General features: G+C 38.3%; 1 protein-coding gene and 1 long non-coding RNA gene across 2 annotated transcripts in view; one reads left to right on the top strand and one right to left on the bottom strand.

The window, feature by feature from the left end:
- Positions 1-246: 246 nt before the first annotated feature.
- The window catches only part of LOC106080694 (ubiquitin-conjugating enzyme E2 W), an 86,683-nt gene continuing 66,422 nt past the window's right edge, over positions 247-20,507 (top strand). The window contains exon 1 of the mRNA XM_013242161.2: positions 247-436. Coding sequence (XP_013097615.1) covers positions 419-436 — 18 coding nt within the window. The 5' untranslated portion in view covers positions 247-418. The remainder of the gene's footprint in view (positions 437-20,507) is intronic.
- On the bottom strand, positions 4,215-5,785 carry LOC106080695 (uncharacterized). The gene is made up of 2 exons (XR_001220253.2): positions 5,041-5,785; positions 4,215-4,962 (listed from the first exon to the last, which is right to left on the bottom strand). It is a non-coding gene; the product is annotated as an uncharacterized LOC106080695 (long non-coding RNA).

The following is a 20,507-nucleotide window of genomic DNA, read 5'->3' as shown; positions in this document are numbered from 1 at the left end:
TCATGGAATTTAACGTTTAGCTTTGTGGAATTTAACGTTTTTTTTAACGCACTTGCCTTTCTTTACAAAAGGCCTTTATTAACGTACCGGCCTTTATTAGCAGGGAATCAAAATTGCCAAAAGTCGATTACCATTCACAATCGATTATTCGATGGCTTCATCGAATACTTTTTTCGATACTACACAAAAAGTTCAATAATCGATTAGTTAAAAATCGACATTTGAGTCCCAATCAACAACAAAACAATAATAAAAAAAAAATAAAAAATTTGATAATAAAATAAATAGAAAACCCTTAAACTATATAACATTTTTGGGCTACTGTGAGCAAGTCAAGTGATTACTGACACCTATTGCTAGCAAAAGTGTGTCACATCAGACAGCTGTACAAGAAAACCAGGCTTTTTTAAACGGAAACATGTCATCACCGAGTGAGGTAAGGAATATATTGGAATTTTAAGAAAACAAACAACCTGCATACGGATTTGCCACGACTTCGTAAGGCAGAAAGTGATTGCCATAGTTACAGCTGGCTATTGGGAATATTTATAATGAACTGTCGAGGATGAAAATTCTTTATTCACAAGAAGGAGGGGGTGAAGTTTGCGTTCATCATTTTGGGCAGCATCACTGTTGTTTTGTTGTATGTTTGGTCTATGTCGTTTTTTACTTTTAGGGGTGGGCAGTCCAAGGAAGGACGTTTGTTTGCAGTTTTCTTTGTTTTTGAGAAGACGGCCTCGGAGACAAAGAAGATGCATTCACAAATATGAAGTTTAACAAATTACTTCTCTGGGTTCTTCGTCAGTGGCTGAGATTTATACTTTAAAAATGGTCCCCTATCAATAATAATTCTTAAAATTACAATATGTTATAAATAAATTTCCCATAAAACCTGTTTGGCGGTGCAACAACACTGTAAGCAGTATTGCTAAATTAATACCTAAGGACAATTTTTTGCCCTGGATTCTGTTCAAAAGAATATAACACAGAACTAATTGGTAAAATTGGAAAACTCGGAAGTTTGTGGGGTTTAAAAATTTAAAATTTATTTAATATTGGAATCTAATTTCAAACATTCAAAAAATATAAATACACCTATGTACATATATTAAGATCTTATTGGAAATACGGATATACAGTGGCTTAAATTTTCCACTTTGGCAAGTTAAAACAAGGAAAAGCAAGTAAACGTGTGCGTAGTTTGGCTGAAAGGAATCTCATTTACCTTACCATGGATTGCATTTGTCAATTTTTTTGCACTGTTTGTTTCCCTTTATCGGCGGATGTTTTAAAAAAAATAATGGGAAGACATAATCTGAAATTCCCTTGGTTTTTTATATACTTGGATAAGAATTTGTTTAGTTTGCTATCACAAGATCTCAAAAATAGATGAAAGATACGCCATCGTCAATATTTCGGCCGAATCGGAAAAATATTGTACCTCTAGAGGCTCAAGGAGTAAATTCGGGATATCGTTTTATATGGCAGAAGTATTATTTTATGAACCGATTCAGACATATAAACCGATCTTGGGTTTTGACTTCTTGAGCATATAGAGGGCGCAATTCATGTCCGATTTGACTGAAATTTTGCGTGTAGTGTTTTGGTGTCACTTCCAACAACCGCGCTAAGTACGGTTCAAAATGGTTTATAATCTGGTATAGCTGTCATATAAACCGATCTTGGATCTTGACTTTTTGAGCCAATAGTGCGCGCAATTCTCATCCGTTTTGGCTGAAATTTTGCATGAGGTGTATTGTTATGATTTTCAATACAACAGCTTCTCCCATGACCTTTAACATACATGTTTATTATGGTATGAATCGATCTATATTGTTGTTGTAGTAGCAGTGTGTGGTTCACTGAGGCGGCAGCCCTTGCCGATGACGAAATTCATCGGGTCAATCCGGTACATACAACCGGCTGCCATGGGATTGCTGAATCGATCTATAGCTTGATACAGCTCCCATATAAACCGATCTCCCGAATTTGTTTCTTGAGCCCCTACAAGGCGCAATTCTTATCCGAATGAACTAAAATATTACACAAAGACTTCTACAATATTCAGCATTCAATTGATTTATGGTCTGAATCAGACTATAACTTGATATAGCTTCAATTGTTTGCTTTGTTTGCCTAAAAACTGGAGGGTATAATAGATTCGGCCCGGCCGAACTAACACGCTCTTACTTGTTTCTATTATGTTGTTACACATGTAGGTTGTTGTTGTTGTAGCAGTGTGTTATACGCTGAGGCGGCAGCCTTTGCCGATGACATTTATAAACCAATCTCTCTTTTCGGGTACTAGAGCCCATAGAGCGCGACATTTTATACAATTGGGCTGAAATTTTGTTTGATGAGTTCTGTTCGCACATGCTAAGTATAGGTCAGGTCTAGCTCTCATAGAAAGTCATGATGGTGAAATTATTATTATCCTGTTATGCATAACACAAATCCAAGTTCCAAATTTTGCCCATGAACATTCCACTAAGGAACAGGGTCAAACTTCTCACATATCAATGAGTGCAGTACGTTTCAAGTTTAAGCTCAATTATAAGGGGCCGCCTTTTTATAGCCGAGTCCGAACGGCGTGCCGCAGTGCGACACCTCTTTAGAGAGAAGTTTTACATGGCATAGTACCTCACAAATGTTGCCAGCATTATGAGGGGAAAACCACCGCTGAAAATTGTTTTCCAGTGGTTTACTCAGGATTCGAAACCAGGCGTTCAGCGTCATAGGCGGACATGCTAACCTCTGCGCTACGGTGGCCTCCATGCATAACACAACCTTTAATATCTATTATATAAAAATTAAATTGTTGCGTTTGTTTGTCTGTTCCGTATGGACTCAAAAACGGCTGAACCGATTTTCGTGAAATTTTCACAGATGGTAGAGTTTAAGCCCCCGGGGAAAATAGTGTACATTTTTGGATATCCGGACCCTCCCTAAATTTTCAAAATGCCAGATCTCAAAGATGGGTCCACCAATTTAAGTGAAATTTTGTACGTCACCTTATGGTACCCCAAAAACACGAAATTGGTATAAAATTTTAGGGTCATATAACCTGGGGGGACGCCCTATCCCAAAACCCACCCCAACGGACACGTTTACCGATTGGGACAATATGGGTATCAAACGAAAGATATATAAGAGTAGAGTACAAACATGGTATACAAATTTAACCCTAAGTGTTCGGGGGGGTCCCCCATCCCACAAAAAACCCCCTAACAGGACTCGTTCACCGCTTTGGGCAATATGGGTATCAAATGAAAGGTATTTAATTTGACATAAATTTGACATAAAAGTTTCGTTTTTGGTATATGAGGCGTTCACCTCTCCCCACACCGCAAAACCCCCCAAGAGGACATATCTACCGATTGGGACAATACGTGTATCAAATGAAAGGTATTTATGAGTAGAGTACGAACTGGCCATAAAAATGGCGCTCTAAGTGTCGGGGGGTATCCCACCCCCAAAAACATCACCCAATAGGACAATTTTACCGCTTTGGGCATCAGATGAGAGGTATTTAAAAGTAGAGTACGTACTTGGCATAAAAATTTCACCTTTAGTGTGGGGGGTTCCCCACCTCAAAAAATAAACACCCACCAGGACACTATTACCGCTTTTGGCAATATGGGTATCAAATGAAAGGGGGGCCTTTCCAACCCCCAAAACACCTCAGCAGGACATCTGAACCGAAGGTATAGTAAACAGCTAATAAAAATGTATTCCCCTAAGTGCATGGGTGGCCGTCCCACCCTACATACCCCTCAAACTGGACATATTTGTGGATTATGGCAAAAAGGGGCTCAAATCTGATATCCGTTTTATGGCCAAATGTTTCAGGGACAACTCATTTCCTGAACCACACATATATACCGACTATAGCAATATGTAGCTCAAATGTGGTTTTTGGGAGTAGAGTATGAATCTGATATCCACTTTCGTGGCAAAGGGTTTGGCTACTCCAATCCATTTTTTTTGTTTTATTTTATATTTTCAACTTCCTTTTTCCAAACGGGTTATATTCAGAAAAATATTAATAAAAACAAAACAAAACTTCCTATATAAAATCTTATATATCAGCACTCACGCAGATTCATACCAAAAAAACCGCAACATAATTGCCAGTGCCACAATATTTTTATCAGTTATTATTACGATGAACTTACTCGTATTTGGAATGAACAAACAAAAAAGGCGTTATTGGGTTACAGACCGAATTCACTACCAATGATCTACTTTTATCCCCATATATACATAGCTTAAATATTAAATGTAATTAAGCACTTTGAAATTCAATTAAATTAAATTGAAACAACTTTCGCTAAAATGGACTCACTGTTTGCCATATTTGCTAAACATTTATAAGAATACTAGTATTATGTCGAATTTTAAAATCATATACAGCCAAAATGATGAGCTTGACTTTACAACCGTTCAAAATTATGGTCTGTCTTTTATAGATTCAATTCCTTTGCATGTAGTCTCCCGAATATGTGCATTTGTTCGACCATTATTCAGAGCCAAAGGTTGTCGAAAGATTTATCAGCTTTTTTAATATTAGTACAAATTTATAATTTCATGGTTGAGTTAATGCAACTTGGCGACAGAAATGAGGAAACATTCGGAAATCGCATTCTTCATATACATCTCTACTTGTATTCAAGCGTATGCATTTGGATCGTTAGTCCTATCAATTTTTAATTTTGACTGCGGAAGTTTAAGAGATTATATTATGCAAGAAAATCCATGTCATTTGTTTACTGTGCCTTCTTTTTGTATTGCCATAATGATTGTCCAATTTTGCATGCATTGATAATTTCGTGACAAACGAAACCATTTTTGGTTGAGTTTGGGGAGTTTACGTTAGCAACACAAATTTCGATGGGTATTTTACATGCAGGTAAATGAAATTCTGGATCAATGCCATTTACTCTCGTCACATTTCGACATTTCCTAGAATGACAAGAAGATATAGAAATATCATTTGATTTATAATCATTTATATTGTACACAGGAAAAAATACAACATACGAGAATAACACCTATTTCATTTTTATATCCATCACCAAAGGATGGGGGTATTAATCTACTACTCTTCTTGATCGTCTTCACATTATAACTCGATTTAGCCATGTCCGTCCATCTGTCTCTTAAAATAACGACAGCGGTCGGACGACAAAAGATATCCGCTGGTACAACTACATCTTATTAATATAGGCTGTTTTTCATGTTGTAGTAGCAGTGTGTTGATCCACTTGATTCTGTTGAGTACCCAGATCCAGGAACTCTGCGACTAAAATGGGCGCGGCCAGAGGAATCTAGCTCTGAGTTGAGTGGGTCTGGCTGGGCAGGCATCAATCCTTGGCATCCTGGCATCAATCCTTGCTCTGTAGGAATTGAGGCGGCTGTATCTGTCGCATAGTAACTGAGCCAGAACTACTCTGGTTTGCCGGGGGAGGTCAATTTCTTCAAGTGCAATGGGTTTTTTTGTAGCCGTTTGCTGTGTTCTATCTTTCATCTGCTTTGTTCTTTTCAATATCAAGGTCGAGTAACTTTGCGACTAAGGTGGAATGCGTCCAAAGGGATCTGGATCTGAGTCGAGTGGTTCTGGCTGGGCAGTTAAACTGGTGACGTGTATCGTGGGGTCGCAGGTCAAAATCGGGACACATATCCTGTACGTTGGCATCAATCCTTGCTCTATTGAGGAATTGAGGCGTCTATGGATTGTTGTTGTTGTTGTAGCAGTTCGTTGTGTTCTATATTTCGTCTGCTAGATTCTGTTTTTTTTTTTTTTTTTTTTTTTTTTTTTTTTTTTTTTTTTTTTTTTTTTTTTTTTTTTTTTTTTTTTTTTTTTTTTTTTTTTTATTTTAATTGCAACTAGCTTTCAATAAGAAGCTAACAAGCAATTTTTTTCAAATTTAACATAATTATCATTGAAAATATGTAAATTTTATATAATCTATCTGAAAATTTATTTTACATTGGAAACAAAAAGAAAATAAATAAGTTTAAAGCTCATGATATTAAGAGATCATAGGGTTTAGTTCTATTCAGTCTACGTCTGGTACTTGGATCATTGAGATTAATGGCTTCTGGATTTACATGAAGGCGTAATCTGGCATCATGTTTCGTTGCTGCAATTGATATTTCCTCTGACACTGTGTTCATGCGGAGGTCTCTATGGAGATCACTGTTGCGAACATACCAAGGGGCGTTAACTATGCTCCTTAGTACTTTATTTTGAAAATTTTGAATCATGTAGATATATTTCTTATGCGTGCAACCCCATAGTTGGATGCCATATAGCCATATTGGTTTTAATTGTTGATTATATAAAAGTAATTTGTTTTGAATGGAAAGTTCAGATTTCCTGCCCATAAGATATTTGAGTTTTGACCATTTAATATTAAGTTCTTCGATTTTCTTCTTGACATGCGCTTTCCAGCGTAATTTCGAATCCAGGGTCATACCAAGATATTTCGCATTGTCCGAATAAGGGATACTGACTCCATTTATATGCACGGGGATGTTCCTGGTAGCTTTATTTGTAAAGTTTACATGAACCGACTTCGAATGGTTCAACTTTATTTGCCAAACAGAGGCCCAACGATTTATTTCATTAAGAGCTTGTTGCAATTTAGTGATTGCTTGCTCCTCTGTATCTGCCACAGCAAGTATAGCAGTATCATCCGCAAAAGTTGCAATGACTGAGTTTGGTGGTTCTGGCAAATCGCTAGTGTATAAAAGATATAGGACGGGACCTAGGATACTTCCTTGAGGCACACCTGTACCAATTTTCTTCATGTCTGAGTAGGAGTCATCCTGTTTAATTCTGAAGAATCTATCCGATAAGAATGATTTTAGAAATTCAACATATATTTCAGGCAACATCCTGCTTAATTTCCTTATAAGCCCGACATGGCATACTTTGTCAAAAGCCTGCGACACATCTAAGAATACAGCAGAACATATTTTTTTATCCTCAAAGCTTTGTTCAATAGTATTAGTTATGCGGTGTATCTGGTCAATAGTTGAATGGGAATTTCTAAAACCAAATTGATGGTCTGGTATGAGATTTTTTTCTGCAATAATGGGGTTTAAACGACTCAAAAACAGTTTTTCTAGCAGTTTGGATAACATTGGTAGTAGAGATATTGGTCTATATGAGGTTACCTCTGTTGTAGGTTTACCTGGTTTAGGTATCATACGGATTTCTGCAATTTTCCAAAAAGTTGGCATTCTTCTTAACTTGAAGCAGGAATTAAATAATTGGGTTATTTTAATGATGCAATTATATGTAAGATTTCTTAGTATTTCAGTATTTATTAAGTCGAAACCTGGACATTTCTTTAGCTGCATACGGCCTATTTCTGCATATACCTCACCAACTGTAACATTCTCGATGCTTTGTTCGAAATTTCCTATACCTTCATTACCATTAGTTGGAACTTCATTGTTATTGGAGAAAACGTTCTCCATGTGTTCTGAAAATATTTGCGCCTTTTCCATATTCGTTTTGGCCCATGATGAGTCATCTTTTCTTATTGGATAATTTCTTGGTACAGGCCTCTTAACTCCTTTTGTTGCTTTCCAAAGTGAATAGTCGGTACTTTTATCAGTTGTTAACGACAACAGATGTTGCCTAAGTTCCATATCTCTGAAAAGTTTGGTTTCTGCACTGAGTTCCTTAGTGATTTTATTTAAGAGTGTCTTGTATGACGGATGTCTAGTTTGCTGCCATTTCTTACGTATTTTGCGTTTCAGTTGAATTTTTTCTCTAATATATACCGGGTAGGTTTGTTCAGAAGCAGTACTTCGATAATCAGGAGTACTTTGCCATGCGGCTTTCTGAATAGTTGCAGTTAGTATTTCAACTTCATTTTCCAAATCGTCTACAGAGATTGGTGCTTCGACTTTCAAATCTGCATTCCACAAGATTAAATTGAAATATTGCCAGTCGGTAAATTTATTTATCAAAAAGGGTGGAGGCTCTTTTGTTAGTATTTTTTCAAAAAGTGTAAGGAAGATTGGAGAGTGGTCTGAGCTTAGATCAAAACCATTTTCTATTTTTATTCGGGACGTCGATATTTTTTTGACCAGAAAAAAGTCTATTAAGTCGGGAATTTTGTTTGTATCAGTTGGCCAATAGGTTGGTGTACCTGATGAGATTATTGAGCAACCAGTATCATTCGACGCTTTGAGTAGTTCTCTGCCTTTTGTAGTTGTTAATCGGGATCCCCAGTGAGTATGTTTGGCGTTAAAGTCGCCTCCAATAATGTGCCTGTCGTTGTGTTTTTCTATCAGCTGTTTATATTGTTCGTATTTAATTTGATGTTTCGGTGGACTGTAGAGAGCTGTTATGAGTAAATTTTCATTTTTAGTGAATATTTTTATTGTGGTAGCCTGAAATTCATCCGTTTTTATTTCCTCATCTTCTATATGCTTTATCGACTTCCTAACTATAACTGCGCTACCTCCTCTAGCAGTATTCGTTGGGTGAGTGGTATGATACACCTCGTAATTTTTGAATCTTATATATGATTGAGTAGTGAAATGGGTTTCTGATATTAGACAAACATCTATTTTCTCGTTGTTGAGCACGACTTCAAGCTCCCTTTGGTGTTTGTGGAGGCCATTGGCGTTCCATAACATAATCTTAAGCGGGTTATACATGTTTAGATACGTTTGATGTTTTCTCGAGATTAGCTAGTCTGATTTCAATAGTTTTAAAAAAGTTTTCTTGAGTACTAAGCCTACTGAGTATTTGTGACAGTATATTGTTTGGAGCTTCTGAAACGATATTTCCGGTGACACTCGCATATGATTGCGGGTTTTCATTGCTAGATTCTGTTGAATGTCCAGATTCAGGAACTCTGCGACTAAGATGGGGTGCGTCCAGAGGGATCTGGGTCTGAGTTGAGTGAGTCTGACTGGGTAGTTAAACAGGTAACGTGTGGTCCCTGGTCATACATCTTGCACGTCGGCATCAATACTTGTTCTGTAGGAGTTGAGGTGGCTGCATCTACCGTATCGTAATTGAATCAAAACTACTCTGGTTTGCCGGGGGAGGTTAATTTCTTCAGGTGCAATGAGAGGCGGTTGTTCTGCGAGGACTACATTCACCCGGTAGTTGAATTTAGAACCGCTTAATATGCTGTTTGATCTAGAGGCTCTCTCTTGTAGCGCTGAACCTCAGACTCCAGATCATGTAGATCTACCTTAAGGCTTCTGGGCGGAGGATAACTATCCACAAATGATGATTTGGATAGTCTCTGCGATAACAGCCAATAAAAGGTATTGTTTAGACAGCAAGTAGTTATGTCTACGCACTGGTAGGATCTCGACCTCTGATGGAGGTGGTCCACGTGAGAACAGAGGAGGCAGCCCGTCGCAGTTCTAAGCGCGGTATTCTGATAGATCTGAATATTATTCCACGGCGTGTCACAGAGTGATGAGACCACACTGGTGGTGCATAACTTACCACAGACCGGCCAATTGCTTTGTATGTGGTCAACAAGGTTTTTTGTCAGCACCCCAAGTGCTGCCGGCAAGTGACTTGAGGACCTACTTTCTACTTTTGACTTTATCGCAAATTGCTGTGGCATGTGGGGAGTATGTATAAGAGCTGTCAAATGTGACACCAAGTATTTTGGGACACTTGATGGTCCGAATCATTTCTCCATCGACCGTCACTTTCAGCTCAGTATTCACCTCACGCGTATTGGTAGTGAACTATGTGGCTGAAGATTTGGTGGCAGATATCTTCAGATCTCTTGCAGCGAAATATGAAGCAAGTTCGTTAAGGTAGACGTTCAACCGAATGGTAATTGATCCCGAACTGCTATGGTTTGCCCGGGGGAAGTAGATTTTTTCAGGTACCTTTTCACCGCATCTGCTATCGTGCCTGCATTACTGTCGTCTAGACCCGATTGATAGAGGTTCTCTCTTGTAGCGCTTATCCTCTTGCGGTAGATCATGTAAATACACCGTAACGCTTCTGGGCGGTGGATGCCTATCCGAAAGATGATGATTTAGATGGGCCATGCGATGACAGCCCAGAAGGTATTGCTTGGACAGCATTTAGTTATGTCTTCGCACGGCTCGCTTGCTGACAGATCTGAATATTATTCCACTGCGTGTCACAAATCCAACGAGGTCAAACTTATTTATTTTATTTTGCTCGTGGTCAACAAGGTTTCTTTGTCACCAACCCAAGTGCTGCCGGCAAGTGACTTGAGGAGCTTGTTTCTACTTTTGACTTTAACGCAAATTGCTGTGGCATGTGGGGAGAATATGTAAGAGCTGTCAAATGTGCCGCCAAGTATTTTGAAACACTGGATTGTGCTCACAATAATCGTCACACACTGGCTGGAACTTTGAACTTCGATCTGTGCAGTTTTCATTGTTGTCATGAGAAGTTCGGCTCAGAGGTACCGGGCGCATCCACAGGTTGCGGAGAGTGGAATGCTCCGTATACCGAGTAGCTGCAAATGCAGTCGCGGACAATAAGCGGTTTCGAATGGAGAGTCTCGCTTTCTCCACAAAAAAGATGTGGTTACAACAACCACAGCAACAACAAATGGCTCTCCACCTTGCCTTATTACTCTCGGGATGGTCAATAAATTGACGGTTGAACATCCTGGTGCATCTCTTCGGGTCAGTCACAGTTACGTCGCCTTTCTTACGGGATTCGAGACTGACTTCAGTGTAGACCACAGCTTGCCTAATCCGGTACCTTAGTTACATTGCTTCAAGTGTTTCAGCCACATATTACGCTTATGTTCGTTGACTACCCTGTTTATTTCCAGATTCAGCTCGCTAATTATGGGGTTGGGAGGGTCTGTGTAAAGAATCCCATCACGCTCGTCTGCGAGTACCTCTGCCTTCGCTGGGAATTGGCCGTACTTTGAGTTTTCGACCAATTGCTCTACCGGCGGTATGCTCTATCGTTGGAGATTGCAAATTAGTCATATCGATTTAGACCTAAGTATGGTCGTAATCGGTCTATGACCTGGTATAGCTCCCATAAAAATCGTTCTCCCGATTTGACATCTTGAGGCCCTGAAAGTCGCAATTATTGTCCGATTGGGCCTACATTTTGCATATAGTGTTCTGTTATGACTTCCACTATCCGTGATAAGAATTGATGTTGTTGTTGTAGCATCTCTGACATTCATTTTTCACATTCGATCTCGATTTTCGCCTCATGGATTTTGTACGCAACGTCTGCAGATTCATCCCGTTTTCATAAGGTTACTTCGATTATCCGACGATGGTGGGACCTGCTCAAACCTTCAATCCATTCCTCCATCTTTTTAGTCCCCTAGCCGCGAGTAGCGCTTTACACTTCATCTATGGGTCTGATTTTAACAGTTGTCTCCAGCGCTTTAGTCGACGTGCCTCTCACAGCTTTTTTTATGGATCTGTTGTAATGCTTTAACGTTGCATTTCCTCTTCATTGCTGTCCATCATACTAGCGATGCGTATGTCAGTATCGGCCCAATCATACATTCGTAGGGCCAGTGGCATTCATTCTCAATTTCGAGGCTATTGCTCTTCTGTGTATCGCATACCTTCTATGCGCCTTATTCGTAAGCTCCTGAATCTGGTTCTTCTAAATCAGCTTCCTGTCTAAGATCACTCACAGGTATTGAACTGTATTCTGGAAAAAGTAGGCCCTCGTATTGATGTATGTACGTCTTCATATCTCTATTTTCTCGGGGTTAACTGTCTTCGATGTCAAAATGTACACATTATTTTTGCATCGAAGGACTCCTATATCCTTTGCACCACCTCCGTAGTCGGTCTCTGCCGAACTCCGTTTAACATAGGTGCGCTGTCTGTACTGAAGGAACTTCCTCAGTATCCTACCCTTGACCATGATGTCGACTTTAGGAATACCGTAAGGCTTATTGGGCCCTACACTGCGACCTTGGGTTGGAGTCTAAGTCGGAGTCGGGGTATTAAACCGGATTCGGAGAGTGGTTCGGAGTTGGGGCAAGCTTGCTCGAACCGAACTCCGACTCCGGCTCAATAGTACGACTTCGGCTCCAGTCTCAAAACCTCGACTCCGCAGCCCTGGTTAGAACCAACCACCATTTCAAAATTTTTCGATGCTCTCGTCAACATTTGAACAGGCGTGAATTATTAAAGGCAGACAATTAGACCGGTGAGCCACGATCACCTCAGAACTATTTTCGTTAAAACTTGAGTGCTCTATGCAATTTATATACTTTTTGAAAATATGATGCAATTTTGAATTCGTTTTAATCACTTTTCTACGCTTAAATGTTTTGTTTGTACCTTCTCTACATCTGTGTGTAATGTATTAAAGCGTTATCATAAAAATATGTTTTAATTTGTCTGAATGTGATTTTTCCCACTGCTCATCGTTATTTTTATAATGTGATGAGTGAGTTCGAGTGTATAATTGGGCTTTCTAAATACATATTCGGTAAATATTTGTGTTTACTGAATTCATCATCAACAACGTTAATTAGTTTTCTTCCAACATGAATGGAAGCTTATCTTTGAGTGTTTGTAAGATTGTAAATTATTTTGAAGAGTGCTCGACCACCAATCAACTTCCTTGTCTTTCTTATCATGGTTACGATAACATTTCATTTTCCTCTTCTTGATTTACCTTCTTATGCTTTTACCGAAGAAATTTACTTGATCTTTTTAACAGTCCATTTTCTTCGAGTGTATAGTAATTTTTTCTCAATTCGTGTTATATTTTCAAAATTATTTGTTTACCTTTTTTATGGGCATATATGTACATATTTATAATCGTACTATTGCCGTTCTAGTATCGTGCAGATGTAGGTCACTTTTGAGTAAATTCTATTTCCGCTGCAGGCAAATACTACTCAGTTATTCATTCATCAACTTATCGACTGCAAGGAGCAACTTGGGCGTTAGTCCTCTTTCATTTTTTAGTACTTGCACATATAAATATTCTATTATATAGCAAAGCATTATATTTCATTTCATTATATTTGTAGTTTGCATTTTGTTTTCCATGTTTACATGCAATCTTGTTGAAGGTTTGTTTAAATTAGTGTGTGAGCTTGTAACGTGTTAGTTTTGTAACTCTTTGTTGCATTTCAAAGTGTAGATGTGGGTTCCGTACAAATATATATGTAACTAGCCGAACCGGGCCCGCTCCGCTGCGCCTTCTTTAACTCTCTTATATATTTATAGGGTTGGAGCACTTCGTCCTGCATGTGCATATCGAATTCGTGGCATTGTAGCCTATGTCCGCCTATAATGCTGAACGTCTGCGTTCAAATCCTGGCGATAACATCGGACAAAATTTAAAGTGGTGGTGATCCCCTCTTAATGCTGGTGATATTTGCCATGCATGGTCATGTAAAAAATGTTCCCAAAGAGGTGTCGCACTGCAGCACGCCATTGGGACTCGGCTATAAAAAAAAATCCCTTATCAATGTGTTTAAACTTGAATCGGAAAGCTTTCATTGATGTATGGTAGTGTGCCCCTTCTCCGTTCCTGGGTAAATTTTTACTCCACTCCCAAATACCTTTCTTTTTAGTCCTATAGTATCGTATTAGTAAATAATTCCGGTTTAGAGAGACACTTGGTCCTTAATCTAACAATTCGCTTCCTGCCCTACTTTCCAATACATTTTATATGAGTCCCATAGTGTAATGATCGCTAAATAAACTCTGAATTTTAGGGTGGGTTGGAGCACAGGGACTTGTTCCCAAAAAGAAGTATCAATTCCCCGAAAAGCAATCAAACATCAAATATCTTTTATATAACAGGGAGGTGTTTCGGGTAGATCATTTCCCCAAACGCATGGCTCTTCAATTGGATATCAAATTCGTTTTTTTTTCTCTCAAGCACCTTTTGTTTGAGGTCTATATTGTCGTGATTGGTCTATATACCCATTTAACGGGTTTTGGACGGCCCCCGACCCCATCAATGGAAACCATGTTTTGTTTTGACTGTGAGAGTGAAAAAAAATTCGAACGAGTCGCATTACCAATCTCCGAGATCTGGTATTTTTGAAAATTAGGGTAATGAGAAGTGCTTTTTAGGGGAGGGATGTCACTCAGACATTTCGACTTAAATATGGATATCAAATTCGTGCTGCACCCCCAAATCCATTTAATGTGAGCCCCATATTGCCATGGTCGTTAAATATGAACAGTTTGGAGGGTTTTGGGGATGGGGCGGCTACCGGCACTTTGCTCTGAAAATAGATATCAAATTCGTTCATTACTCCCAAATGCCGTTGATTTGACCTCCATATTGCCATAATCGGAAATTAATTTTAGTTAAGGGGGTGCTTTAGGGCATGTCTCCAAGCACTTGGCTCCAAAATTGGATGTCAAATTCGTTTTCTACTCTCAAATACGTTTCAGTTGAGTCTCATATTGTTATAATTGGTCAATCAACCTATTTGACTTATTTTTGGAAGGAAAAACGCCTACTAGACTTGAACACAAATATTAATGTCATATTCATAATCTACTCCGAAATACCTTACATTTGAATCCCATATAGACATGGTCGGTTAATATGCCCATCTGGGGGTACTTGGGGGTAGGGTACCTCCCATTACTTGTACCTAATATTTTATCTCATATTTGTAATCTACTGTCAAATAATTTTCATTTGAGGTCCACATTGGCATGAACGTCGAATATATCTGTTTAGAGGAATTTTTGGGTTGGGGAGAACCGCTGGGTACTTGGACTCAAATTGTAATACGGTATTTGTTTTGTCTCTTAAACCTTTCATTTGATACCCATATTGTGCCTATCGGTCCACTTTTGGTTTTGGATGGCGTTGTTGGGGTAAGGGGGAGGGATCGGGGAGGGACCCGATATCTAAAAAATCGGTTCAGCCGTTTTTGATTCCACGGAACAAACGAAAAAACCGAGTCCCATATAGTCATGATGAGTTATATGCCCATTTAAGGCGTTTTGAGGGGGTAGGGTGACCCCCTATACTTCGATCCGATTTTGTATGCCAGATTCGAAATCTACTACCGAATACCTTCCATTTGAGTCCCATATTGTCATAATCGTCCAAAAAGCCTATTTAGGGGGTTTTGGGTCGGCCCCTCAGTTACTTTAACCCAATTTTAAATATGATATTCGTACTCTACTCCTGAATACCTTTCATTTGAGTCCTATATTGTCCCGATCGGTCCACTTTTATTTTTGGGTAGGTCCGCCCCCCTTCCGATATCAAAAAATTATATAGCCTACAAATAAACAAAAATTATTTTTTTCAAATTTCATCGAAATCGGGTAATAAATAAAGCTTTTATAAGCTTCAGACTCCTTATCGGCACATCGGTCTATATGACAGCTATATCTTAATATAGTACCATCCAAACCATATTTGGGTCGAATGTTGAGTGGCCTAAAACTACTCATTGTGTAAAATTTCACAAAATCGGTTAAAAAATAAAGCTTTATTGGCTTCGGACCCTTTATCGGGAGATCGGTCTATATGGCAGCTATATTGAAATATAGTCAGATCTGAACCATATTTGGGTCGGATATTGGGTGGCCTAAAACTATTCATTGTTTCAAATTTCAGCAAAATCGGTAAAAAAATAAAGCTTTTATGGGCTTCAGACGCTTTATCGGGAGATCGGCCTATATGGCAGCTATATTGAAATATAGTCAGATCTGAACCATATTTGGGTCGAATTTTGGGAGGCCTAAAACTACTCAATGTTTCAAATTTCAGCGAAATCGGATAAAAAAATAAAGCATTTATGGGCATTAGACCGTTTATAGGAAGATCGGTCTATTTGACAGCTATATCTAAATAAATATAGTCCGATCTGAACCATATTTATGTCAGATGTCAGGAGGTTTCAAGTTTCAGCGAAATCGGGTAATGTTCCTAATTTCAGCCAGATCGGGTAATAAATAAAGCATTTATGGGCATTAGACCCTTTATCGGCAGATCGGTCTATTTAGCAGCTATATCCAAATATGGCCCGATTTGGCCCGTTCAAGAACCTAACCGGCGTGCATCAAAAAAACGTATCTGTGCCAAATTTCAGCTCAATATCTCAATTTTTGAAGGCTCTACATTTCGATTTCATCATTAAATCGTTTTAGAATTTTACGACGATCCGAAATATATATACTTTGTAGGGTCGGAAATTGATATTTCGATGTGTTGCAAACGGAATGACCAAATGAATATATCCCTATCCTACGGTGGTGGGTATAAAAATTATTTTTTTTAACATAAATAAAGGGTGATTTTTTTGAGGTTTGGATTTTCATGCATTAGTATTTGACAGATCACGTGGGATTTCAGACATGGTGTCAAAGAGAAAGATGCTCAGTATGCTTTGACATTTCATCATGAATAGACTTACTAACGAGCAACGCTTGCAAATCATTGAATTTTTTTACCAAAATCAGTGTTCGGTTCGAAATGTGTTCATTCACCGTAACGTTGCGTCCAACAGCATCTTTGAAAAAATACGGTCCAATGATTCCACCAGCGTACAAACCACACCAAACAGTGCATTTTTCGGGATGCATGGGCAGTTCTTGAACGGCTTCTGGTTGCTCTTCACTCCAAATGCGGCAATTTTGCTTATTTACGTAGCCATTCAACCAGAAATGAGCCTCATCGCTGAACGGTGAATGAACACATTTCGAACCGAACACTGATTTTGGTAATAAAATTCAATGATTTGCAAGCGTTGCTCGTTAGTAAGTCTATTCATGATGAAATGTCAAAGCATACTGAGCATCTTTCTCTTTGACACCATGTCTGAAATCCCACGTGATCTGTCAAATACTAATGCATGAAAATCCTAACCTCAAAAAAATCACCCTTTACAATACAATCTTGGCATTTTGCTCGCAGTACCACGGAATCTAGATCCACATATGTTATCTTCCGTTCTCAGCGCCGTATTCAAAATTAATATAATCTCTTTATGGACAATAAACTATTAAAATAAGCTAAACTATTAAAAATATTTATAAATATCAAGTTTGCATTCTGCAATTTGTTGCGTTCGGAATTCATCCATTCTATAGTTCATATCCATTTATGTCAAGAATTCTTAAAGCAATTAACAACTTGTTTGAAAAGTTTTTTATAAGTCAACACCAAATTTAATCGGTCAAATATAGATCTATATTTTTTCTGTTTGGTTAGTTCTTGCCTATCACGGCTACTACTTGGCCTTTTGAATGACAGACTTTCTGATTAGATACATCACAAGTTATATAGCCACTCACATGTACATCGTATATTTTATGGGTACTTTGAAAGGAGTACTTAAAGACTAGAAAAACTTATAGAAAGTACAAGGTAGTCCTCTTGCACGCTTCACTTTTAAAGGCATACGGTCCTTATGTCAGAAAACGTAAACGCTGTTATCAGGTTTTTGTTGGCTTTATTATTTTTCCACTGAGATTCTTCGTGGGGCCTCAATAATTCAAATCGGAGGGTCGTTTTTTATGCGGGCCATATCTACACACCATGTTTCAACAGAATCAAATAAAAATTGAGGCTTCCACGCAGAAAAAATTAAAAATCGTCTTCTTCTTCACAAATATTCAATTAAGCACGTAAGGAAAGGCAAAAGTCGGGTGGTGCCGCTATATAATACCCTACATCTACTCTATAAGTGGATATCGGACAAACATATATATGAAAGCTATAACTTAATCTGAACCGATATTGTGGTGTTAGTCTAGAAAAGCTTTTTGCAAAATTCGGGAAGATTGGTTTATAAATGTGCCTGCAGTGGCTCTAGAAGTGAAAACCGTGCGATATATATGGGAGCTATAATTAATCTAACCCGATTTCGCAAAACTCCTTTGATAGTGTGGGAGTCGTAGAGGAAAGTGTTGTAGGCAAGATTGGTCAATAAATGGCCTTGCTGTCATAAAAAATCCACCCTGCCAAATTTCAGAAGAATCGGACGGACATACATATATATGGAAGCTATATCTAAATCTGAACCGATTTCGACCAAACTCCTTGGGGAAGATTGGTGAATAAATACGCCTGCATTAGCTTAAGAAATGAAAATCTGGTAATACATATACATGGGAGTTATGAGAGTCAATTAAAAATCTTATTGAATCAATTATTTTTTCAAATGAATACATTTGTGTTTTCAAATTAAAAAAAAATTTCATGAAATTTTTTCTGTGTAGCGGCTGTAAAACTATGATCCCGGTTTCGGTTTATAAAACCAAGCATTTTAAGCTACAGTACAGTACAGGCCAAAACCTAACCACCCCCTGGATGATAAGACTCCCAGCAACCATGTCAAGTGTGGTCCAAATCGGTCCATCATCTGATATAGCTCCCACATAAACCGATCTGCAGTTATGACTTCTTGTGCCACTATAAAACACCAAACCTTATTCATAGAACTTGATGTGATCAATGGTGGAGGGTATGTAATATTCGGCCAGGCCGAACTTAATACGCTTTTACTTGTTGAACATGCTTTGAAGGATAAGGGAAAGGGATCAATATCTCGAGGTGTTGCAAATGAAGTTAGACAGATGGGTATTCAAAAGTTAAGATCTCTATTATATTGTTAAAATATATATATATATATATATATATATGCAAATTAGCATAGGGTACTATATCTATCTATACCAATTGGCATAGGAAATTCAAACAAACTGGCTTGCAGAGATTTCTCAATTCTACTATTGCAACATTGTAACATTGTCTTCACCATGTTTTAAGAATTGTCCGATTTTAAACACTTTATGCAACACATGCTTTAACAGCGGAATAACTAAAACATCACATGCTATTTCAGCACTTGAAGAGCATCAGGTGGAATTCGAAAACAACAATTATAAGCACATGAATGAAATGAAATCTAAACAAATTTCCTCAACATTATTTTAGCAAATCGTGGCTATCTGCACATGAAATTTCTTTATGCAAATGTCTCTTCCGTATCGATTTAATACTTCTAAGGTCAAGTGTGTCCATGCTAGGCACATCGCAATCGTTCGATTTGTTTTCCTTTAACGGCGTTTCTTTTAATAATCCGCTGGACGTTCATTTGCTTATACAATGGTTAAACACCTGACCACTCTTGCTGTGATGCATATTTGTACTATCCACCAGAAGACACTACGACAACCGTCAACTTGACATAGGCCCACAAGTACGGAAGTTCACGTCACGTCGCTTTGTTCTTACATTTATTTCTGCCTTTTCTAATGTTAAAATGTAATTACATTGCAATAGTTGTAATACGTAGTCCGCCAGTGGATGCAGTGTAATTTGCAATCAATAATGCATGGACAAGAGGAATGGCCGGAAAAGAACATCCTAAACAGTAGTACATGTGTAATGGTTGCGTTAAGTATTGATGTAGGTGCTGGGCAAATGCAACAATTATTGAATCCACAGTGTATAGTGCGATGAGGTAAATATATAGGCATTCGTGGCTAAGAAGGTTTGTATTGTATATTTTGTACCCTACACCACCACTGTGGTAAAAATGCAAATTTTACCTATGAACACTCCACAAAGAAAGAGGGGCAAACTTCTCACATGCCAATGAGTACAATCCGATTCAAGTTTAAGCTCAATGATACGCGGCCTCCTTTTATAGGCGAGTCCGATCGGCGTGCCGCTGTGCGACATCTCTTTGGAGAGAAGTTTTACATGGCAAAGTACCTCAAAAATGTTGTTAGCATTAGGAGAGGAAAACCACCGCAGAAAATTTTTTCAGATGGTCTCGCCAGGATTCGAACCCAGGCGTTCAGTGTCATAGGCGGACATGCTAACCTCTGCGCTACGATGGCCTCTGCACTACTGTGGTACAAGATATTATAACTTAGTGCTCTTGTTTGTAACACCCAGAAGGAAGAGAGATAGACCCACTCTCTGATTCGATTTAGCTATGCCCATCTGTCTGTCCGTTGTCCTTGTTAATTTGTATACAAAGTACAGGTCGTAGTTTTCGCCCGATCGTCTCAATTTGGTACCGGCATATTTTTCGGTTTAGGGACGAAACCTATTGAAATTGGAAACAATCCGCTCAGATTTGGATATAACTCCCATATTTATGTTCGTCCGATTTGCAGTAATAATGCAATAAAATGGTCATTTGTTAATCGATTCTCTCGAAATTTGGTAGGAAAGATTTTCCCTTGACTGTCGACATTATTGGTGAATTTCTTGGAAATCGTTTATAGCCCAATTTTAATTAGTAAAGTCACAGCAAATGCGCTTGCTGTTAACCAATTTTGCCAAAATTTTGCACAACGCTTTTCTCAACGACTACCACTATATTTGAGAAGTTTGCCCGCATCTGATTTAGAAATAGTTCCCATATATATGTTCGTTTGATTTTGAGCAATATTGCAATTAAGTTCTCATTTGTTAACCGATTCTCTCCAAATGTGGCAGGAATGATTTTCTTATGACTCTTAATATTACTGGTTTAGTTCATAGAAATCAGCCCAGATTTAGATATAGTTGTCATATA

This window comes from Stomoxys calcitrans, chromosome 5 (assembly GCF_963082655.1).
Source record: "Stomoxys calcitrans chromosome 5, idStoCalc2.1, whole genome shotgun sequence".
Taxonomy (NCBI): Eukaryota; Metazoa; Arthropoda; class Insecta; order Diptera; family Muscidae; genus Stomoxys; species Stomoxys calcitrans.
The sequence above is the reverse complement of the archived record's forward strand: the minus strand, read 5'-3'. Positions and strand labels throughout refer to the sequence as shown.